This window comes from Saccopteryx bilineata, chromosome X (genome assembly GCF_036850765.1).
Source record: "Saccopteryx bilineata isolate mSacBil1 chromosome X, mSacBil1_pri_phased_curated, whole genome shotgun sequence".
Taxonomy (NCBI): Eukaryota; Metazoa; Chordata; class Mammalia; order Chiroptera; family Emballonuridae; genus Saccopteryx; species Saccopteryx bilineata.
The window spans coordinates 62,856,433-62,882,000 of record NC_089502.1 but is presented as its reverse complement, the minus strand read 5'-3'; the positions used below and the strand labels follow the sequence as shown (position 1 = coordinate 62,882,000).

Sequence of the window (25,568 nt, the reverse complement as noted above, 5' to 3'; positions counted from 1 at the left end):
CTTGTTAATAATAGCTCATCTAACAGGTGTGAGGTGGTATCTCATTGCAGTTTTGATTTGCATTTCTCTAATAACTAAAGAAGATGAGCATCTTTTCATATATCTGTTGGCCATTTGTACTTCCTCCTGGGAGAAGTGTCTGTTCATGTCCTCTTCCCATTTTTTTATTGGATTGTTTGTTTGTTTGTTGTTGAGTTTTATGAGTTCTTTGTATATTTTGGATATTAGGCCCTTATCTGAGCTGTTGTTTGAAAATATCATTTCCCATTTAGTTGGCTTTCTGTTTATTTTGCTGTCAGTTTCTCTTGCTGAGCAAAAACTTCTTAGTCTGATGTAGTCCCATTCATTAATTTTTGCCTTCACTTCTCTTGCCATTGGAGTCAAATTCATAAAATGCTCTTTAAAACCCAGGTCCATGAGTTTAGTACCTATGTCTTCTTCTATGTACTTTATTGTTTCAGGTCTTATGTTTAGATCTTTGATCCATTTTGAGTTAATTTTAGTACAGGGGGACAAACTGTAATCCAGTTTCATTCTTTTGCATGTGGCTTTCCAGTTTTCCCAGCACCATTTATTGAAGAGGCTTTCTTTTCTCCATTGTATGTTCTTGGCCCCTTTATCAAAAATTATTTGACTATATATATGTGGTTTTATTTCTGGACTTTCTATTCTGTTCCATTGGTCTGAGTGTCTATTTTTCTGCCAATACCATGCTGTTTTGATTGTCGTGGCCCTATAATAGAGTTTGAAGTCAGGTATTGTAATGCCCCCAGCTTCATTCTTTTTCTTTAGGATTGCTTTGGCTATTCGGGGGTTTTTATAGTTCCATATAAATCTGATGATTTTTTGCTCTATTTCTTTAAAAAATGTCATTGGAATTTTGATGGGAATTGCATTAAATTTGTATATTGCTTTGGGTAATATAGCCATCTTGATTATATTTATTCTTCCTAATCAAGAACAAGGAATATTCTTCCATCTCATTATATCTTTCTCAATTTCTCTTAACAATGATTTATAGTTTTCATTATATAAGTCCTTTACATTCTTTGTTATGTTTATTCCTAAGTATTTTATTTTTTTTTGTTGCAATTGTTAAGGGGATTATTCTTTTGAGTTCATTCTCAATTGTTTCATTGTTGGCATATAGAAAGGCTATTGACTTCTGTATGTTAATTTTGTATCCTGCGACCTTACTGTATTGGCTTATTGTTTCTAGTAGTCCTTTTGTGGATTCTTTGGGGTTTTCGATGTATAGGATCATATCATCTGCAAAAAGTGATACCTTTACTTCTTATTTTCTGATATGGATGCCTTTTATTTCTTTGTCTTGTCTGATTGCTCTGGCTAGAACCTCTAGCACCACATTAAATAAGAGTGGAGAGAGTGGACAATCCTGTCTTGTTCCTGATTTAAGGGGGAAAGCCTTCAGTTTTGTGCCATTTAATATGATGTTAGCTGATGGTTTATCATATATGGCCTTTATCATGTTGAGATATTTTCCTTCTATACCCATTTTGTTGAGAGTCTTAAACATAAATTTGTGTTGTATTTTATCGAAAGCCTTTTCTGCGTCTATTGATAAGATCATGTGGTTTTTGTTCTTTGTTTTGTTGATATGGTGTATTATGTTAACCGTTTTACGTATGTTGAACCATCCTTGAGATTCTGGGATGAATCCCACTTGATCGTGATGTATTATTTTTTTAATATGTTGTTGTATTCGATTTGCTAGTATTTTGTTTAGTATTTTAGCATCTGTATTCATTAGAGATATTGGTCTGTAGTTTTCTTTTTTTGTGCCATCCTTGCCTGGTTTTGGTATGAGGGTTATGTTGGCCTCATAAAATGTGTTTGGAAGTATTGCTTCTTCTTCAATTTTTTGGAAGACTTTCAGTAGAATAGGAACCAAGTCTTCTTTGAATGTTTGATAAAATTCGCTGGTATAGCCGTCTGGGCCTGGACTTTTATTTTGGGGGAGGTTTTTAATGTTTTTTTCTATTTCTTCTCTACTGATAGGTCTGTTTAGGCTTTCTGCTTCTTCTTGACTCAGTCTAGGAAGGTTGTATTTTTCTAGGAATTTATCCATTTCTTCTAGGTTGTTGAATTTAGTGGCATAAAGTTTTTCATAGTATTCTACAATAATTCTTTGTATATCTACGGTGTCCGTGGTGATTTCTCCTCTTTCATTTTGGATTTTGTTTATATGAGTTCTTTCTCTTTTTTCCTTGGTAAGTCTTGCCAAGGGTTTGTCAATTTTATTGATCTTTTCAAAGAACCAGCTCTTTGTTCTATTAATTTTTTCTATAGTTTTACTGTTCTCTATTTCATTTATTTCTGCTCTGATTTTTATGATCTCCTTTCTTCGGCTAGTTTTGGGTTGTTTTTGTTCTTCTTTTTCTAGTTCCTTAAGGTGTGAAGTTAAGTGGTTCACTTGGGCTGTCTCTTGTTTGTTCATATATGCCTGAAGTGATATGAACTTCCCTCTTATCACTGCTTTTGCTGCATCCCATAGATTCTGATATGTCGTATTTTCATTTTCATTAGTCTGTATATATTTTTGATCTCTGCACTTATTTCTTCTTTGACCCATTCATTTTTTAAAAGTATGTTGTTTAGTTTCCACATTTTTGTGGGATTTTTTTCCTCCTTTTTGCAGTTGAATTCTAGTTTCAAGGCTTTATGATCAGAAAATATGCTTGGTACAACTTCGATTTTTCTGAATTTGCTGATGTTGTTTTTGTGGCCCAACATATGGTCAATTCTTGAGAATGATTCATGTACACTGGAGAAAAATGTATACTCAGTCACTTTGGGATGAAATGTCCTGTAGATGTCTATCATATCCAGGTGCTCTAGTGTTATGTTTAAGGCCACTATATCTTAGTTGATTCTCTGTTTGGATGACCGATCTAGAGCCGTCAGCGGTGTATTGAGGTCTCCAAGTATGATTGTATTTTTGTCAGTTTTTGTTTTAAGGTCAATAAGTAGCTGTCTTATATATTTTGGTGCTCCTTGGTTTGGTGCATATATATTAAGAATTGTTATGTCTTCTTGATTCAGTGTCCCCTTAGCCATTATGAAATGGCCATTTTTGTCTCTGAGTACTTTTGTTGTCTTGTAGTCAGCATTATCAGATATGAGTATTGCTACGCCTGCTTTTTTTGGATGTTATTTGCTTGGAGTATTGCTTCCCAGCCTTTCACTTTGAGTTTGTTTTTATCCTTGTTACTTAGATGCGTTTCCTTTAGGCAGCATACAGTTGGATTTTCTTTTTTAATCCATTCTGCTACTCTGTGTCTTTTTATTGGTGAGTTTAATCCGTTTACATTTAGTGTAATTATTGACACTTGTGAGTTCCCTATTGCCATTTTAAGTTTTTATTTTTATTTTTTTTATTTATTCATTTTTAGAGAGGAGAGAGAGACAGAGAGAGAGAAGCGGGGAGGAGCTGGAAGCATCAACTCCCATATGTGCCTTGACCAGGCAAGCCCAGCGCTTTGAACCGGCAACCTCAGCATTTCCAGGTTGACGCTTTACCCACTGTGCCACCACAGGTCAGGCACCTATTGCCATTTTATAGATTGCTTTCTGTTAGTTTTGTGTCTTGTTTGATCCTTCTCTTTCATTTTTTATCTTTTGTTTTTATTTGGTTGTATTCCATACATCTTTCCACTGTTGCTATCTTTTTTATCTCATGTGCTTCTGTGGTGGTTTTTTCAATGGTGGTTACCTTTAGGTAATGAAAAGGGTTCCTACCCTGTTCATTGTAGCGCACTATTTTGTGAGTACTTTTGCACTCCATCGTCCTTTGCTACTGTTAATCTCCATCCTCTCCGCCCTTTCTTTTTGTTGTTGTCACAGTTTAAATTTGGTTTTATTGTGTTCTTCTTGGAGCTTTTACTTGTGGCTTTATTTTTTTTTTTTTGTTCTTTGTATCTGATTGGAGAACCCCGTTTAGTAATTCCTGGAGTGGGGGTTTTCTGATGATAAATTCCCTCATCTTTTCTGTATCTGTGAATGTTTTTATTTCTCCTTCATATTTGAAGGATAGCTTTGATGGGTATAGTATTTGTGGCTGAAAGTTCCTCTCTTTCAGGACTTTAAATATTGGGGTCCACTCTCTTCTAGCTTGTAGGGTTTCTGCTGAGAAATCTGATGATAGTCTAATGGGCCTTCCTTTATATGTTGTATTCTTCTTTTCCCTGGCTGCCTTGAGAATTTTTTCTTTGCCATTGGTTTGTGCCAATTTCATTATGATGTGCCTTGGAGTAGGTTTGTTGGGGTTAAGAAAACTTGGAGTTCTCTTTGCTTCATGAATTTGAGGCTTTAGTTCTTTCCACAGGCTTGGGAAGTTCTCATCTATTATTTGTTTAAGTATGTTCTCCATTCCATTTTCTCTCTCTTCTCCTTCTGATATACCTATTATTCTTATGTTATTCTTTCTGATGGAGTCAGATAATTCTTGTAGGGCTATCTCATTTTTTTTAAATTTTTGAGTCTCTTTCTTCCTCTCTCTGTTGTGCCTCAAGTTGCTTGTCTTCTATTTAACTAATCCTCTCTTCTATCTGGCCTGTTCTATTAGCCAAGCTTGTTACCTCGTTTTTCAGCTCATGAATTGAGTTTTTCATCTCTGTTTGATTTGTTTTTATAGTTTCAATTTCCTTGGACATATATTCTTTGTGTTCATTGAGTTGTTTTCTGAGCTCCCTAAATTGCCTTTCTGTGTTTTCTTGTATATCTCTGAGTATTTTTAGGATTTCTATCTTGAATTCTCTGTCATTTAACTCCAAGGTTTCCAATATATTAAATTTTTTCTCCATAGATTTTTCCTCTTCTATCTGTGTTACCTCTCTTTCTTTTGTATCCATTATATTCGATTTTCTCTTCCTTAATGGCATCTGAGGGTGGTTTTGTTGATAGTATTTATGAGATTTAATAAAAAATAAAAAGTTAAAAAAATAAAGAATTGAAAAAAGTTTTTTTTAAAAAAATTAATAATAAAATAAAGAAAAATAAAATAAAATAAAAATTTAAAAAAAGGAAATTATTCCCCCCGTCCTTTTTTCCTCTCCTCTCCTCTCCCCTCTTTCTTGAGAAAATCTTGTGGTGAACTGTGAATTATATTGTATTTAATAGAACAAACAATGCCTGTAATGGAGGGCCTGAATTGGGGAAAAGTAATAAAGGGGCAAGAAAAAATAAATAAATAAAAAAAGGGGTGGTGGTATGGACCCACAAAAAGCAAATAATGAAAAAATTTGGATCAAGAATAAAATGATTTGCGTTTAGGTGTTGGTTGACTAAGAGTTATGATGAGAGGAGTAAGAGGGAAACAGGAAAATGGGGGGACAAATTAAAAAATTACTATTGTATTTAGTGGAACAAGAGCTTGATAAAATGGAGAGCCAGGGATGGGAGCACTGCTAGTGAGTTAAAAAGGTGAAGTAAAAACCCCCCAAAATGCCACAAACATAAGTTTGAGTCCCAGATAAAATAATTTGTTTGTTATTGAGGTTTGAATGAGAGGAGATCTAAAGGAAAAAGGAAGAAACTAATATAGAGGGAGAAAAGAAGAGAGAGAGAGAGAAAAAAAGAGGGAACCACTAAAAGAAGAAAAAAGAAAAAAGAGGAGAGAGAGAGAGTTAAGGGTTTTGGAGTGCAACCCTCATAGAGAGAAAGGAAGAGGAAAGAAAAGATAATGGGAGATGTAACACTTATGGGTAGTGTAGTTCAAGGAGAGGAGAGAGTAAGACCGGCAGAGAGTTAAATGACCAAATTGGAGGAGGAAAAAAAAATATCAAGAATGAAGATAAGAGAAACAAACGAACAAATATAATAAAATGGGATAGGTTATAAAGTCTGCGGATTATTCTGATTTTGAGAGGTTATCTTCTTGCTTTTTCTTTTCTCTCCTTCTTCCTGGTCAGCGACTCTGTACCTTGGGTTCTGCCCCTTTGGCACGCTCAGGTAGAGGTTTGCAGTTGATAAGTCTCTATGGCGATGTCATGTATTGTGCTTCAGTCTCATTGGCAGTCGAGGCTCATTAGCGTTTATAGGCTCCAACAGTGAGAGAGTCCGTGTTCCAGGAGCCTCTCTCCTAGTCTTTCCTTCTTCAACCAGCAGCCTGAGAATCCAACTATGGGGTTGCTGCTGCCTCTGCCTGGATAGTAAGAGGCTCAAAGAGTGGTCAACTCCCCACTCTTATTTCCACTCAGAACAGGGCTCTGGGTAAGGCTCAGTCAGTCAGAGCTGCTAGCATAATCAGCCGGGGCTTTCGCCTACTCAAAGACCTCTGGCTCTGTCACTCTGTCCGGTAACACGGGCGGGTCTGCGCACGCAGACCAGGATGTTAGACCGGAAGTCTCGCCCTCTGAGTGAAACCCCCCGCCCGCACTGAAAAGTTCCAATGTTGGAATTGGCTCTCGCTCGTCCCCATGTGCTGCTCTTTCAAGGAGCTGGGGCAGCCCGTGACTCCGCCTTCGGCCCACACAAAGGCCCCCGACTCTCCCCCTCCGTGGGACAACATGGGCTCCCACTCTGGAGGTGCTGGGAGGAGTCTCCTGCCCACTCTCCGTGCGCAGACCAGTATGTGAGGTCGGAGTCTCGCCCTCTGAGTGAAACCTCCCGCCCGCACTGAAAAGTTCCAGTGTTGGAATTAGCTCTCGCTTCCTCCCTGTGTGCGGCTCTCCCTGGATGCTGGGGCAGCCCGGAGGCTTTCGGCCCACACAAAGGCCTCTGACTCTGCCTCTCTGTGGAGTAACACGGGCGCACCCTCCGGGGGCTTTAGAAGGAATCTCTCGCCCACTATGCGGCTACCAGGGGATCAGGTAAAATGGCTGCCCCGCTTGTCTTTCTTTGTCCGGGTTTGGCGCGAGTGTTAGCTGTATTGCCCAGGTTGTCACAGGAACAGTTTTTCCTTGGCTTGGATCTCTGTGCCACAGCCTGGTTTGGCTGTTTGTGCCACGGCCTGGATCTATTCACACCCTTTGCCCGCCTCAGTTTCTATATTCACAGTTACCAGAGAAAGCCGCCCTGTTTAGGTTAGTGAGGAAGGCGGAGCATTTCTTACTCCCTATTTCCTTCGGGGTTTGGTTATATATTTAGCTAATTTTTCGCTCGATCATACCTTTGGGTGTATTGCGAAACATCTGGAGGCTCCAAGGATAGGTTTTTCTGTTTCTGGTTGAAGATCTTGTTGAGGTTTGGGGGAGATTTATCGGTATCGCTTCCTACTCCGCCATTACTCTGACGTCATCCTCTACTTTGTGTTCTTGAACTAAAATGGTCGTTCCACTAGGAGAAGGTAAAACTACGATCATGGATCAACTAAACACAAAACTCAACTTTGTGCTAGCAAATGTAAGCTTTCTTTGTTACCCACTGTAATTTTGTGGTTATTTGTTATATTTGCTGGAGTTATTTACCCTTATTAAGAAAACCACTGACTCATGAGATAGATTTTTAAGACACTTCAGGGTTGGATTCTAGAGCCACCAAAGCACTCCTAAGTGCCCCATTCTGAGCATGAAGGAGTATATATTTGCCATTTTGTGGGGACAAAAATCAGCCATGTCAAACATCCAGAATAGCAAAGGATGAAAAGTGTATGATCCCCACCAGCTCCATTCTTTTGGCTCTTCCCTTAGAAACCAGACTCTGCCAGGTTACATAGCCACCTGGTACTCCTGACTCCCAGAGAGCCACAGACCAGGAGGTGACCCTAGGGCCGGGAGGGAGGAGATAGGGAGGAGATACCCCAGAAAGGCTGGCAACCAGGCACCATACCGAGAGCACAACCATCCAAGTTTGGCTTTTCACAGGGACTTTAGATAAGGTGTTTTAAGAAGGTTCTAAAACAGTTATCTGTGTGGATAGATTTGCTTATTTCAAAAAAGTCTGTGAGCAAAAGAAACAACTGCAGATGAAAAAAAGAAAGAGAAAGAAAACCACTGAGATTCCTTCCAATTTGAAGATTTTATGGTTCTTGTTAGTATGAAATACAATCACTAAGTTGTCTTATAAAGTAAAGATTGATTTAAAACATAACAAAAGTTAACAGGAGGGCTATCATAAGGGATGTTGCCAGTCATTTGGAATTTGGTTACCTCAGAAATTCACTCACTTGTTTATTAACTCATTTGTATATGTTTATATACATATAACAAATATTTACTAACCATCAGGCACTGTGCTAACTTTTGGGGAAGAATGTCAAACAAAATATTTCAGTGTCAAGTTCATAGTCTAGTAAACAGAGACAGACATATCAGAAATTAAGTTATTTTAAAGCTATTATGCTGGTGCAGAATCACTTAGGATATAGTGAGGATATTATTTTAAAAAGAGGCATACATTTTCCTGGAGTTATGGATCAGGGATCAGAAAAGCATCACTAGGAGATGATGCTAAACTCAATATTACTATATAAAGAAGTGTTTGCCAGGTATTTGGAGATATAGAGCGGCCTGATATGCTTCATAAATGAAATTAATGGAAACAGTTTGGTATAGTTGGAATAGTGGGTGCTAGCAAAGGATGGGACTAGAGAAGTAGGTGGCAGCCACTAATGAAGGTGAAAACTGGGCTTTTCATTTCTAAATAGGTAATGAAAAGTTTTTGTTTATTTGTTTGTTTTTGTGACAGAGTCAGAGAGAGGGACAGATAGGGACAGACAGACAAGAGGAGAGAGAGATGAGAAGCATCAACTTGTGTATAGTTGCAGCACCTTAGTTGCTCATTGATTGCTTTCTCATATGTGCTACAGCAGACCAAGTAACCCCTTGCTCAAGCCAGCAACCTTGGGCTCAAGCTGGTGAGTCTTGCTCAAACGAGATGAGCCTGCGCTCAAGCCAACAACCTCAGGGTTTTGAACCTGAGTCCTCCGAGTCCCAGTCCAACACTCTATCCACTGTGCCACTGCCTGGTCAGGAGGTAATGGAGAGCTAATGAAGCTATTAATCAGGAAAGAAAGATAAGATTTACATTTTTTCTTTTTACATTTTACTATTTATAGTGATAAGAACTGACTGAAGGTGTGTAAAAAACACTGGAGGCAAAGAGAACAAATTGGAATTGATTAGAATACTTGTCCCAGTGAGAGATATTGAAACCTGATCTGAAGCTGTTAAAGCAATGATATAAAATATTTTAGGAGGGAAAATCCTAAGCATTGTTGGCAGGATAAGCAAGATAAGATAGAGAGAGGAGTGCATTTTAAGCATGAGGTTTCTGGCTTGGCAAACTTCTGTTAAAATACTTCTCACCAACTATCCTATATATTTTTTGTAACAGATAGCATGTAACATACCTTCTCAATAAATCTCTAAGCATAGAGCACAGTATTGTTAAATATATGCCCATTGTTATACCAAAAAACAAACAAACAACTCTAACTTTTCATCTTGTGTAACTGAAAGTCTGTATCCATTAAACAATACACCATTCTTATTCACCACCTACCGCCATTCAACTTTCTGTTCTTAACAGTTTTACCTAAAAGTGTAAGCATGCAGTATTTGTCTTTCTGGGATTCACTTATTCCACTTAACATAATATCCTCAAGTTTCACCCATGCCGTAGCATATGACAGGATACATATCTTGATATTCCATTATATGTATATAACACATTTTATTTAATCACTCATCTGTTGATGGACTTTTAAGGGTTACCAAAACCTGGCTGTAATGAGTCGTGTTGCAGTGAACATGAACATAAAAATATGTCTTCAAGATACTCACTTTAAAGACACAAGATGGTGGCAGAGTAAGGAGATGTCATATTTACATCCTCCCAGGACCAAACTGTACTTATAACAAAATTTAATAACAATCATCTCAAATCACAAAAGATTAAATGAAAGGAAGTCTTAAAACTCAGGATTTACAGAAGAAGCCACAGTGAGACTGGAAGGAAGGGAAGATACACAAAAAGGTCTGGCCCCTGAGGTTCTGGAGAGATATCTTAGCTGCAGGGGGGATGGGGTTGGTTAGCCCTGACAAGTATGGAACCTAAACTCCAAGCTGGGCTCCCCAGCTCAGAGCACCAGAGCTGAGAAAAGGTGCCCACATAGAATTAGGCTGTGAAAAGTGGAAAGGTTTATGTCTGAAAAAAAAAAAAGCAAAAAACAAAACATAAAAACCAGACAGGAGTCTGCAGAGGTGTAAGCACATTTTTAAAGGCCCAATGAATAAAAACTAGTTTTGAGCCACTTACATTGGGCTTTGGTAGAAGGAAGGCTGAGAGCGCTAGAGATGCATGATGGGAGTCTATAGTTGCTCTGTGTAGAGACATGGTGAGAGACAGACAGTCAAGAGGACACGATGCTGAATCATTCTCTAATATCACAGTTGCCATCTTTCTTGGGCAGAGCACTCCCTTCCATGTGGCATGAGTTTGAAGATAAGCAATTGCTCCAAATGCAAGAATCCTTTCCCCCCCACCCTGTAGAGATTAGGCTTTGCTGAGGAGTCAGCAGCTTTGACCAGGGCATAGAGATTTGAACAAACTCAGGAGATGACAATAACTCAGTTGTCTGGCTTAGAGGTGGGAACTGTATGCCCTATTCTCCTGAAAATCTGACTGGTGCTTCCCCCTCACAGGAAATTTAGTAGAACAATCTCCTAGCTCCAGAGGCCCCATTCAAGTGATTCTTAGTGACTATGTTTTGCTGAGGTCAGACTAAAATCTGCGACATACTGAAACCTGTGGCTCTGAGGTGAGGACCACATTCACCACCTTTCTTGAAGCCTGACATGCACCTCACCCTCGAGGTAGAATCACTAGCCCCATCCTCTTGATTCCAACAGACGTTCTTTCAGTGATCAAGCATAACAGGCAGTCAGCAGATGGAGACAGCCAAAGGTGGATCTCAGGGTGCCTTGAGTCTTTTGCTCACCCACCCCCAGGTCCAATTCTGGTAAAAGAAGACTTAGTGTGAGCTTGGTCCTTCCTGGCCACACCTAAGCCTGGCAAAAGGTGGAAACAAGCTGTAGATGGCTTATAATCACAAACGAGTGACTGAGGTCCAGTCACAAGCAGTGTTTTACATTGGCCTGCACCAGAGTCCTTTCCAAGAAGCCCCAAACCAGCATACCCAGTGACCAGCTTCAGACAACATCAGAGCAGGATCCAATTAATTTCCCAAGCAGTATATCCAAAAGAAGAGCTTGACAGGCAGAAAACTCAGCTGAGGTGAATTCTGCTTCCTGTGATCAGCACCTGAACAGCAGCTTGCAGGAATTGTTTGAAGTAGAATCTCACAGGCAGTTAGCCTTAGGGTCTACCCCACACACATTGGGCCAATTGCAGTCAAGGCTCAATTACAACAGCAGGGCCCACAAAACCCACACAAGGGACATTCTTGGAACACCCAGCTCAGATGATCAATGAGTACACACCACTGGACCCAACAATCACTAACTAAATAAGGCCACCCCACAAAGACTGGGAATCATAGGAGATCTATCTAATATATATATAAACAGATACCCCTACATACACATACATATAAAGAGGCAACCAAAAGAAAAAGAAAAAGAAACGGGCCCCAAATGACAGAACAGGAGAAATCGCCAGAAAAAGATCTAACTGAAATAGAGATAAGAAATGTATCAGATATGGAGTTCAAAGCAATGATTATAAAGATGCTCAAGGAAAAAGGGAAAACATCAACAAAAAGAAAGTACAAAAAAAGACATAGAAACCATAAAAAAGGAACTATCAAAAATGAAGATTATAATCTCTGACATAAAAAAATACACCAGAATAAATAAATAGTAGGTTCAATGAAGCAGAGGATCAAATCAGCAATTTGGAAGACAGGGTAGGAAAAAAAAAATCACCCAATCAGATCAGGCAAAGAAAAAAATAATTAGCTCTGGCCAGGTAGCTCAGTGGGTAAAGTGTGATCCCAGTGTACTGAGGTTGCAGGCCTGATCACCAGTCATGGCTGATATGAGAGGTCATCAATGAATACACTAATAAATAGAACAACTAAGTGAAACAGTGAGCTCATGTTTCTCTGTTTCTCTTGTATTTTCTTTCTCCTTTACTCCTTCTCTCTACCTTCTTCTCTTTCTCTCTCAATCAGTGAAACATTAAAAACAAATAAAAAGAATAAGGAGAGCTTAAGGGATCTTGGGACAATATGAAACAAAACAAAATCCATAACATAATGATACAAAAAGGAAAAGAAAGAGAACAAGGAATCAAGAACTTATTTGAGGATATAATGACAAAAAATTTCCCTCACCTGGTGAAGGAAAAAGACACACAATTCCAGGAAACACAGAGATTCCCAAACAAGATTGACCCAAAGAGGCCTACATTAAGGCTCGCTATAATTAAAATGGCAAAAGTTAAAGAAATAGAATTGTAAAAGCTGTAGAGGAAAAGCAATTAGTTACTTACAAAGGAGCTCCCATAAAGCTGTCAGGTGATTTCTCAATAGAAACATTTCAGGCCAGAAAGGATTGGCATGAAATATTGAAAGTGATATAAAGCAAGGAGATATGACCAACACTACTTTACACAGCAAGGATACCTTTTAAAAGTGAAGGAGAAATAAGGAACTTCTCAGAAAAGAAAAAGCTGAAAAGTTTGCTACCACCAAACCAGTATTACAAGAAATTTTAAAGAGACTTCTAGAAAGAGGAGGAGGAGATGAAGGAGGAGGAGGAGGAGGAGGAGGAGGAGGAAGAGGAGGAGGAGGAGAAGAAGAAGAAGAAGAAGAAGAAGAAGAAGAAGAAGAAGAAGAAGAAGAGGAGGAGGAGGAGGAGGAGGAGGAGGAGGGGGAGGGAGAGGAAGAAGAGGAGGAGGAGGAAGAGGAGAAGGAGGAAAAGGAGAGGAGGAGGAGGAGGAGGAAGAGAAATACCACAGAAACAAATTTAAAAGAATAAAATGGCAATAATATACCTATCAATAATCAGTTTGAATGTAAATGGCTTAAATGCCCCTATCAAAAGACATAGGGTAGCTGTATGGATGAGAAAGCAAGACTCATGTATATGCTGTCTATAGGGGACTCACCTTGGAATGAAAGATACTCACAGACTAAAAGTAAAGGGATGAAAAAAAGATGTTTCATGCAAATGGAAATGGAAAAAAAACCCAACAAAAACCTGGGGTAGCAATACTCATATCTGATAATTAGTCTTTGAAACAAAGACTATAGTAAGAGATAAAAAAGGACACTACTTAAAATAAAGGGAGCAATCCAACAAGATATAACCCTTAGAAACATTTTCAAAGCCAAAGTAGGAGCACCTACATATGTAAAGCAAAACTTGATGAACATAAAGGGAAAGATTGGTAGCAATACATTCATAGTAGGGGATTTTAACACTCCACTGATTTCAATGGATAAATTTTTGAGACAGAAAATCAGCAAGAAAAATGGAGCCTTAAATAACACATTAGATAGCTGGGTTTTACTGATATCTTCAGAATATTTGATCACAAAGGAATATAATATACATTATTTTCAAGGGCACATTGGACATTTTGGGAGATAGACCACATGTTAGGTCAAAACACAAGTCTTAATAAATTTAAGAGGATTGAAATTATATCAAGCATCTTCTCTGACCAAAATGAAATAAAATACATAACAAGAAACAGAAAAGCACACAAAGACATGGAGACTAAATAACATGTCATTAAACAAAATGAGATAATGAGATCAAGGAAGAAAGAAACAGATACCTTGAAACAAATGTAAATGAGAACACACCAAACCAAAATCAATGTAACACAGAGAAAGCAGCCTGAGAAGGTAGTTCATAGTATTAGACATAATGCTATGAATTATGGGTAATTAGGGTAATTCATAGCATTTAGAAATGAAAGTTCCAGACCAAATGGCTTCACCAGAGAATTTCACCAAACTTTCAAAGAATTAGCAACTCTACTTCTCAACCCATTCCAGAAAATTCAAGAGGAGGGAAGATTTCCAAGCCCATTTTATGAGGTCAGCATTATTCTAATTCCAAAACCACACAGAGACACTATAAAGAAAGAAAATTATACACCAATGACACTAATGAACATAGATGCTAAAATCCTCAACAAAATGTTAGCAAACTGAATCTAGCAATACATTAAAAAGATCATACACCATGATCCAGTGGGATTTATTTCAAGGATGCAAGGTTGGTAGAACTTTCACAAATCAATAAACTTGATACACCACATAAATAAAATGAAGGATAAAAACCACATGATCATATCAACAGATGCCAAAATAGTATTGATAAAATACAGCAGACATTGATGCTAAAAAGTTCTGCAAAGTGGAATTGAGAGTACATACCTCAATGCAATAAAGGCCATATATGATAAACCTATACCAACATCATACTCAAAGGGAAAAAAATTGCAAGCATTTCCCTTAAGATCAGGAACAACATAGAAATGTACCTTATCACCACCTTATTCAATACAGTATTGGAAGTCCTAGCCACAGCAATCATGCAAGAAGAAGAAATAAAATACATTCAAATTGGAAAGGAAAGAGTAAAACTTATTATTTTCATATGACATGTAACTATATATAGAGACTGTCTTTTATGTTCTTACCTCCTTTGTCAAATAATAATGGACCATATAGATGTAGGTTGATCTCTGGGCTCTCTACTCTGCTCGGTTGATTATAATCCTTATGTTTATGTCAGTATCATGCTGTTTTGAGTAGAATGGCCTTGTAGTTTGGTTTGACATCAGCTAGCATGATTTCTCCAAATTTGTTTCTCTTTATCAAAATTGCTGTGTTTGATTCCATCAAAAAAACTTCCAGAAGTGATAAATGAATCAACAAAGTAGCAAGATACAAAATAAATATCCAGAAATCAGTTGCATTTTTATATACCAATAATGATCTACGAAAAAAGGGAACAAAACAAAACAATACTATTCACAAGTACTTCAAAAAGAATAAAATATCTAGGAAAAATTAAAGCAAGTATATAAAAGACTTGTATTCAGAAAATTATAAGACTGAAGAAAGAAACTGAAGAAGAGACAAAGAAGTAGAAGCATATACTGTGTTCATGCATAGAAAAAACTGACAACATTAAAATGTCTATATAGGCCTGACCTGTGGTGGGGCAGTGGATAAAGCATCAACCTGGAACACTAAGATCGCCAGTTCAAAACCCTGAACTTGTCTGGTTAAGACACATAAGGGAATTGATGCTCCCAGCTCCTCCCCCCTTTCTCTCTCTTTCTCTCCTCTCTAAAATGAATAAATAAAAAATAAAAAAGAAGAAAAAAGAAGTAAAAAATATGTCTATATTACCCAAAGCAGTTTATAGATTTAATGCAATTCTTATCAAGATACCAATGACATGTATCACAGAAGTAGAACAAATACTCCAAATAGTCATATGGAACCACAAAAGACCCCAATTGCCACAGTAATATTGAGAAAAAAGAATGAAGTTGGAGGAATCTTGCTGCCTGATAGCAAACTATACTGCAAGGTCATAGTAACCAAAACAGCAAGATATTGACATAAAAGCAGACACATATATCAATGACACAATAGAGAGCCCAGAAATCAACTCAAGACTATATGGTCAATTAACATTTGACAAAGGAGGCAAGATCATATAATAGGGTAAGGACCGTGTATTCATAAAATGGTGTTAGGAAAATTAGACAGATATGTGCAAGAGACTGAAACTAGACCATCTTCTTATACCATACACAAAAATAAATTGATTAAAGACTTAAATATTAGACTTGAAACCACTAAAGACAGAAGATAACAGTAAAACTTTTTGTAGCAATTTTTTTTTTCTGAAAATTCTCCTCAAGCAAGGGAAACAAAAGAAAGAATAAACAAAGGGAACTACATAAAACTAAAAGAGTTTTTGGATAACAAAGGAAATCAACAAAATGAAAAGACAACCCACTAAATTGGAAAATATATTAGCCAATATATCCAGTAAGGAATTAATATTCAGAATTTATAAGAACTTATAATACACAATACCAAAAACTCTTCAATTAAAAATGAGTAAAGGACCTGAACAGACACTTTTCTAAAGAAAACACGTGGATGAACAATAGACATATGAAAAGATGCTTAACATCACCAATCATCAGAAAAATGCAAATTAAAACCATAATGATATATCACTTCACACCTGTCAGAATGGCTATCATCAATAAATCAACAAACAATAAGTGCTAGCAAGGGTATGGCAAAAAGGGAACTCTCATGCACTGCTGCTGAGAATGCAGATTGGTACACCTATTGTGGAAAGCAATATGGAGTTACCTCAAAAAATTAAATATGGAACTGTGTATTGACCCAGTAATTTCATATCTAGGAATATATCCTAAAAATCTTAAAACACTATTTCAAAAGAATATATGTGTTTTTATAATCATTGCAGCATTATTTACAACAGCCAAGATTTGGAAACAGTCTAAGTTTCCATTAGACGATGGGTGGATAAAAAAGCTGTTGTCCATTTACATAATGGAATACTACATTGCCACAAAAAAGGAAATCATATTTTTTGCAACAGCATGAATGGACTTTGAGAGCATTGTGCTGAGTGAAATAAGCCAATCAGAAGAAGACAAGTACCATATGATTTCACTTATCTGTGGAATCTAATGAATAAAATGAATAAGCAAAATAAGACTCATACATACAGAGTAGGCTGACAGCTGTTGGGGGGGCAGGTGTCTGGATGTGGGGATTGAAGAGATTGAGCAAAAAAGAACAACAAAAAAAGAAAAACTCATGGACAAGGAAAATAGTGTGGGGATTGTGGGAGACAAATGAAAGAGGGTGTAGGGATAAGTTGTGATGAACAAAAACTTGAACTGAGGAGGATAAACACACAATATGGTATATAGAGATATGTTGTAGAATTAGGCACCTAAAGCCTGTATAATTGTTAACCAGTGTCACTCCAATAAATTTATTCAAATGTAAAAAAAAAATGCACAGAGATTAATGTCCTTGTAACCAGTATGCAGGTGAAAAAAGATAATATTGGCAGGCCAGTAGTTCCCCTCATTATCCTGTCTAGGGTAGTTATCACTATCATTCTAACACTTTTATCACCTAAGATTTATTTTACCAATTTTCAAACTTTAGATGGATGGGAACATAAGATAGAAAACAATAACAACAACAATGATTCCAATTATTTTGGGTAAAAACTAATAAATGGGATTGCTGAATCAAATGGTAGTTCTAGCTTGAATATTTTGAGGAGCATTCATACTATTTCTCATAGCTGTTGCATCATTTTACATCTCTACCACTGTGTATAAGGAGACCAATTTATCCACATCCTCAACAGCACCTGTTACATTCTGGGTATTTCTTTGTTGTTGTCATCTTTTCATAATGCACATTCTAATAGATATGAGTTCATATCTTATTGGAATTTTGCCTTGCATCTCCCTAATGATTAATAATGTTGACTGTCTTTTCATACACCTGTTGACCATTTATGTATCTCGAAACTTTGGATGAATATCTATTCAACTTCTTTGCCAATTTTTAAAATTGGGCTTTGTTTGTTGTTGTTGTTAAGGTGTAGGAGTTCTTTATATAATTTGAATATTAGTCCCTTATCAGAAATATGGTTTGCAAATATTCTCCCATTCTGTAGGTTACCTTTATAGATTGTTACCTTTACTGTGCAGATACTTTGTTTTGATCCACTTGCCTATCTTTACTTTGTTGCCTGTCTTTTAGTATCATACCCTAAAACTTATTTCTAATACTAATGTTATGAAGTTTCTCCCTATATTTTTTTTCTAGGAGTTTTATTATTTTAGGGCTTACATTTAACTGTGTAATTTAGCTTAAGTTAATGTTTGTGTATTGAGACTGGTCTAAATTTCTTATGATTTTGGCACCCCAGGCTATTTTTGTTTGTTTGCTTGTTTCCTTAAACCAAAAAGAGAAAGTAAACGGTGTTTATATTTATTTTCTGCATAACACTGACTGGCTTATTTTAAGCCTTAAAAAATGTCCAAGAGGCCTGACCTGTGGTGGCGTAGTGGATAAAGTGTCAACCTGGAAACACTGAGGTTGCCGGTTCAAAACCCTGGCTTGCCTGGTCAAGGCACATATGGGATTTGATGCTTCCAGCTCCTCCCCCTCCTCTCTCTCTCTCTCTCTCTCTCTCTCTCTCTCCCCCTCCTCTCTAAAAAGAATAATAATAAAAAAATGTCCAAGAAGAAAGTTATCAATGAGGAAAACAAAGCACATTAATTACCAAATTCACCATTAATTGAAATTTGATGATAGATATCCAATTGTTTGCTTTTTCAAAGCTTCTGGGAGTCTGTTACAGTTTGTAAGGTGTGTATTTGGGTTCTTTATATATAAAAAAAGAAAACAGCCTGACCAGGTGGTGGCGCAGTGGATAGAGCGTCGGACTGGGATGCGGAAGGACCCAGGTTCGAGACCCCGAGGTCGCCAGCTTGAGCGCGGGCTCATCTGGCTTGAGCAAAGAGCCCACCAGTTTGGACCCAAGGTCGCTAGCTCCAGCAGGGGGTTACTTGGTCTGCTGAATGCCCACGGTCAAGGCACATGTGAGAAAGCAATCAATGAACAACTAAGAAGTCGCAACACGCACAACGAGAAACTGATGATTGATGCTTCTCATCTCTCTCCTTTCCTGTCTGTCTGTCCCTGTCTATCTCTGCCTCTGTTAAAAATAAATATAAATAAATAAAGTTTAAAAAAAAATTAAAAAAAAAAAAAAAAAAAGAAAACAAAACAAAATAGTGACGTGACCGGGCGGTGGCGTAGTGGATAGAACATTGGACTAGGATGCGGAGGACCAAGGTTTGAAACCCTGAGGTCACCAGCTTGAGCGTGGGTAAATCTGGTTTGAACAAGGCTCACCAGCTTGAGTCCAAGGTCACTGGCTCAAGCAAGGGGATATTTGGTCTGCTGTAGCCCCCTAGACAAGGCACATATGAAAAGCAATCAATGAGCAGCTAAGGTGCCGCAACGAAGAACTGATGTTTTTCATCTCTCCCTTCCTGTCTGTCTGTATCTATCTGTCCCTCTCTCTGTCTCTCTCTGTCTCTGTCGCACACACATACACACACACACACACAAACTGTGCAAATAAGCATCTATGTCACATTAATACATTACAAGGGTGCCATATTGCTATGATGTTTTACTACTTTAGTACTATGTGCAATATAAATCAGTATGCTGCAATGCAGTACTATTTTTTTCTTTAAAAATATTGAAAATACATTTCTTTCTAACTGACATAAAATGAATTAGCCCTGGTCGTAGAGTTATGGTTTATTTATTAACTTAAAAGCTAAATATACCTTCAGAAAGAGAGAATAAATGGAAGATAACAGAATCAAATTAGATTTTTGTTTGTTTGGTACATTTTGTGTGTTCTGCTTCAGTCTTTATATTTCATACATTACCACAGGCAGCTGCAACTGAATAGGCTTGCATTTTTAGAGCAACAGTTTTAAGATTATTTTGCTTAGAATATGATTATCATCTGAAAATATAGTTATTTGGTTAAGATGAACCTTCTTTCAGCATTATAGTGTGAACACAATTTAGCAAAAACCAAACTGTCATCAGTATGTCATCAAAAAGTATGTAAATTTCTAGAACCTTGAGGATGACTAATCAATTACATTATAGGAAAGAGAGTCAAGATGTTTGTGTCTAGAGACACAACAAAATATCTGTACTAATGCCAAATTCATGCACTAACAAGTATTTATTTCTACTGAAAATTTTCACTTACTACATTGACTTTAGAAATATGCAGAATTGAAAACTGAGTGTAACTCTCAGATAAGCACATGAGCAATCATTCCAGACCATGTTTTCTAAAACTATCTTGAAGCTAGTACTCAGGTTTATCCACAATATTTATCATTTCCCATAAAATGCCTCTATAGGATTCCTGAGCATGAGGAAGATGGAATTTAGAGAAATTTCACTTCTACAGCAAACTAATTAATGGTTGTTCTGGTTATTTATTGTTTAACATACTATACCTGAGTTAGTGACAAATGACAACCATTTTATTTTTTTCATGACTTTTTGATTCAGAAATTTGAGATTTGTCTCTGACCTGCATGGCATAAACCAGGGCAGCTGGAGCTGGAGGATCCATTTCCAAGATGGCTTCTTCACATACATATCTAGTGCTTTGGTGGTTGTTGGCTTCTCATTCTCACATAGTTACTAATTCTCTAGGCCCTTCTATATGGCTGAAGCTTCTTACAGCATGGTAGCTTCAGAGCGGACCAAGACACTCAAACAGAAGTTGCAAGATTTCTTTAATCAACCTCCAAAATCCCAGAATATCACTTATTCCATACTGTATTTGTCAATCATGACCTTAGGCCCACCCAGTTTCAAGGGAAGGGGAATGAGAAACTCTGTTTTAATGATAAGAGTAGTAAACAATCTGTGTGCAGCTTTAAATCTACTACAAAGTTTTCTCAAATTTTAAGCACTAAAATTTAAAACTTAATCTTTGAAATGTGCTTAGCCATTTGTACTGCACTATTGTCATTTTTCGTAGTTCTAGTTTGAGGATGTTTAAAGCTGAATGTGATTTATAAACTTTAATAGATAAAAGAAAATAAATCCAGAATTTTGCATAATCTTACTGAATTCTGAAAATTTTCCACATATAGATAAGGTTGTCCAATTGCCCCAATTATTTTTTTTTACCTTTTGGGTTTCAAAACCCTGATCATTCTGACTACAAAGCTGAGGTGTACTCTGGCAATTTCAGTGCTCCTAACATCACCTTATTATTGAGGCATAAGAACAATTTATAAAATTATTCCCATTTGAAAAATAAATGATGCTAAGTAAATCTGTAGAAAAGTTAAAATCACTTAAAATTAACCATTCATGTGCTCTTTGAAATGGCAAATATATGGTGTAATTGATTTTGTTTTTCTTTCTTTTAATAATATGATTGCTTTAGTAGTTCAGAGAAACAGCCAGTTTTGGGATTAAAAATAGGCAGGTCTCCACCTTTCTGACAATAAAGTTGTTTTCAAATTGTGTTACAAAATAAAAATAAAAAGTTCAGCCTTGCATCTAACGTAATTGGAAGCAAATTACTTCATTAATTTTACAGGGTGATGTTGGTAATGGGTTATATTGGCATATATATCTATGTTGAAATACATGTTTATATGAAATACATACTATACAGATATCCTGAATAGCGTATATATTATACAACTGTTGCAGCCAGTACATCTGAATAAAATATAGTTCCTACAAGTGCCTCTGTCTATACTTTAGAAAAATATTGCTCAGAGTTTTCTGTGGAAGTTTGCCTAATGGCAGAGAAGAAAGAAGTATTCACCCAGGCCCATAAACAATAACATTTACTCATGCCTTAATTGAAATAGCTAATGAATTTTGCTTTATTTTTTGTTTAGGTGAGAAGAAGGGAGATAGTGAGTCTGACTCCCACATGTGCCTGAACCGGGAACAACCTGGCAACATTCTCTGGGGCTGATGCTCAAGTACCAAGCTATTTTTAGCACAGGAGGCAGTTGCACTCAGACCAACCAAGCTATTTTCAGCACCTAGGGCCACAATTGAACCAATCAAGCCACTGGATGTGGGAGGAAAAGAGGGAAAGAAAGTAAAGGGGGAGGGAAGAATAAGCAGATGGTCATTTCTATGTGCCCTGACCAGGAATCAAACTCAGGATGTCCATATGCTGGACCAATGCTCTATCCACTGAGCCACTGTCCAGAGCCAAATTTTGCTTTCCACTGCTTAATATAAAAGGTTTCATATAAAATCAACTTAAAACTTTAATCTCCATGAAAACTAATGATACAATATAATTTTATGGCTTTATGTATCCCCTGACAAACCACAGATTACCCCTGAGGTATTTTTATCTCAAAATAGATGTTAAGGTCTAAGTAGAAATTACTGAGGGGGCATGTAAACCTATCTAGATTTGGCTTTAACAAAATGTAATGAGTACAAAATAATACAAGTGGTAGGGGGTGAACTATAGCCCAACACTTTACCATTATCTACAAAATATTCACCACTCCCATAGCCCACTCTTGAAAATATATTTACTATTCTCCCTTCTTTTTGTTTTAAAATACTGGACTTTGATACTTACACTGCTAGGTTGCATTAACTACAATGTTTTATATATCTTTCTAGATAAATAAATAAGTTCTTAGGAATGCAATTCTCTCTCCCCTAGTTTCAATATAGAAATAAGTCTAACAACCTTAGTTAATTTGGAAAGATCAAATGTTGAGTCTCTAAAGAAATAAACTGGGCCCTGGCTGGTAGGCTCAGTGATACAGCATTGGCCTGGCATGCAGGAGTCCCGGGTTCGATTCCCAGCCAGGGCACACAGGGGAAGTGCCCATCTGCTTCTCCACCCCTTTCCCTCTCCTTCCTCTCTGTCTCTCTCTTCCCCTCCCGCAGCGAGGCTCCATTGGAGCAAAGATGGCCCGGGTGCTGAAGATGGCTCTATGGCCTCTGCCTCAGGTGTTAGAATGGCTCTGGTTGCAACAGAGCAACGCCTCAGATGGGCAGAGTATCGTCCCCTGGTGGGCATGCCGGGTGGATCCCGGTCGGGCACATGCGGGAGTCTGTCTGACTGCCTCCCCGTTTCCAACTTTAGAAAAATACCAAAAAAAAAACAAAAACCAATAACAACAAACCAAGAAAAATTTAAAAATTAAAAAAAATTTTAAAAAAAGAAATAAACTGAAGGAGATACAATTAAGTGGAAGAATATGCTGTGTTCATGGATAGCAAAAATTAATATCATTAAAATGCCCGTACTGCCCAAAGCAATCTATAGATTCAAAGCAATTCCTATCAAGATACCAATGACCCAATGGTGTATTTCACGGAATTAGAACAAATATTTCAAACATTTATATAAAACAACAAATGACCCTGAAGAGTCACAGTAATCTTGAGAAAGAAGAACAAGGTTGAAGGAATTATGCTACCTAATATCAAAGTATACTACAACATCATAGTAATCAAAACAAGAGGGTACTAGCATAAAGACAGACATATAGCTCAATGAAACAGAATAGAGAAACCAGAAATATAAATACAACTTTACGGTCAATTACAATTGACAAAGGAAGCAAGAACATACAATGGGGTAAAGAGAGTATATTTAATAAATGGCATGGTAAAATTGCATTCCAAATGCCCATCAGTGGGTAAGTGAATAAAAAAAGCTGTTGTCCATTTATACAACAGAGTACTACTTATTCATAAAAAAAAGGAAATCTTACATTTTGTGAATGCATAGATGGACCTGGACAGTATTATGTTAAGTGAAATAAACCAGTCAGAAAAATATAAGTGCCATATAATTTCCTTTATATGTAAAATCTAATGAACAAAATAAAAAAACAAAGGAAAACAGACTCATAGATACAGAGAATTGACTGACAGCTGTCAAAGGGGAGAAAGCTAGGGCTGATTGAGAAAAGTGAAGGGATTAAGGGAAAAAAAACTTATAGGCACAGACAACAGTGTGGTGATTACTAGAGGGAAAGGGGGCGAGGGAGATAGAAGAGGTAAAAGGGGGATAAATGGTGATGGAAGGAGACTTGACTTGGGGTGCTGAACATACAGTACAATATACAGATGGTTTATTTGGAATTGTATACCTGAAACCTATATAATTTTATTAACCAATGACATACCAATGAATTCACTATTTTTAAAGTTGAGCAAACAACTTCTAAAATGAGTGACAAATTTGGGCCTATTTATCTTCTCTGGCTATATAATATGTAGGTAACACTATAGTTACATATTTTAAAAAATACTATACCTAAAGAAAGTCTAATAAATTTCCAGCATATTTATTCAATTCTCTTGCTAAGAATGGAAGACGTTTTTAGAATTGAAGAATAAAATGAAGGGCAACAGATGAAAGTTTAAAGATTCTACAATACATGGTTTAGAGTAAAACCCATGATTTAAAAGAGATACTAGCAGGCTTCCAAGTTTTAAGCTTACAGCTTTTTTGTATTGTTTTGTTTTGTTTTGTTTTTGTTTTAAAGAAGGATTAGTGTTAAGGAAAACACAGAAAAAAAGCCCAATACCTTGTGTCCTTATTTGAGACTGTGGAAAGACAGCAGCATAAATCAACTTTTTTTTTTTTTTTTACTTTTCCCAACATCATATGATTCATAGTTATTCAGGATTTCATTTTAAAATAAGTTTTAAATGTTCATAGATTGTGCAATTGGGAAAAATATTATCAAAACATTTTAACGGCTTTTGTGAGGGACTCTTATTTTTTAAAAAAGTGCTTGTTCCCTAAGAGTTAATAATCTCAAAATTTGGAATAAAAGTTAGATTGACAACCATGAAAAGTTTTCTGTACCACCAGGGGTCGGGAACCTTTTTGGCTAAGAGAGCCATGAACGCCACATATTTTAAAATGTAATTCCGTGAGAACCATCCAACGACCCATGTATGTTACGCATTATCCAATAAAAATTTGGTGTTTTCCCAGAGGACAGTTGTGATTGGCTCCAGCCACCCACATCTATGAACATGAGCAGTAGGAAATGAATGTATTGTAATACATGAGAATGTTTTATATTTTTAAAGTTATTATTATTTTTTTTATTAAAGACTTGTCTGTGAGCCAGATGCAGCCATCAAAAGAGCCACGTCTGGCTCGTGAGCCATATGTTCCCAACCCCTGCACTAATACATGACACTCATGAATCTATCAACTATCAATCACATTTAAAAAAGCTCTATTCTACAGTATACTTAATACCCAGTGTAACCAATTAGTATTATCATACGTTGATGCAATACAAACTCATTTCCTTAAACAGCTATTGCGTTGAACTCCAGGGTTATAAATGAGCAGACATAAATTGATTTGCATGTAATAACGGTGGCAATAAACCTTTCTTGGTTCATGCAATTTTCCCCATCTGTTAACAGAGAGCAAGTTTAGGATCTATTATTCCCAGAAGGGGACTTACCCAGCTGGACATCTATAACGCTTGGCTGATTCTCCATGGGGAACAATGGCTTGGGAGGCTTGTCTGTGACTAAAGCTAGAAGATAAAATGAAAGAAGATTATGAAAACATTGAGATAAATTACAAGAAAGATTCTATGTGTATGATATTTAATGTTTGTAGACTTTAATGGTGTGTAAACATTTATTAGACAGTATTCTTACTTGAGTTGTTACTCTATCTGTACAATATCCATTTTACAGCATATTTAGAGCACCATTGATCACTACAAATAGGCCATTTGACAGCTACACTTTCTAACAAAGTCAAACAAATAGACTATGTTGAATGGTTTTTATAGGCTTATAAATGTAAAGAAATATAGATTTTAAAGTTATAGTCAGATAGACATTAAATCTTCATACCTCTTTTGTGGTATGATACATTCTTAATGAACTATAACCCTAATTGACATTTCTGGTGAATTTAACCTTCTACACTTCTGAATCTTAGCCCAACCTCCAAAGCAATATAGTAAAGCACTAGTATTGGTCAAATAAG

The 25,568-nt window shown here is 36.8% G+C and overlaps 1 protein-coding gene across 1 annotated transcript in view; it reads right to left on the bottom strand.

Annotated features, from left to right (window-relative positions):
• IL1RAPL2 (interleukin 1 receptor accessory protein like 2) overlaps positions 1-25,568 on the bottom strand; it is a 624,194-nt gene that overhangs the window by 322,728 nt on the left and 275,898 nt on the right. The window contains exon 5 of the mRNA XM_066250474.1: positions 25,030-25,104. Within this exon, the coding sequence (XP_066106571.1) occupies positions 25,030-25,104 (75 nt within the window). The remainder of the gene's footprint in view (positions 1-25,029; positions 25,105-25,568) is intronic.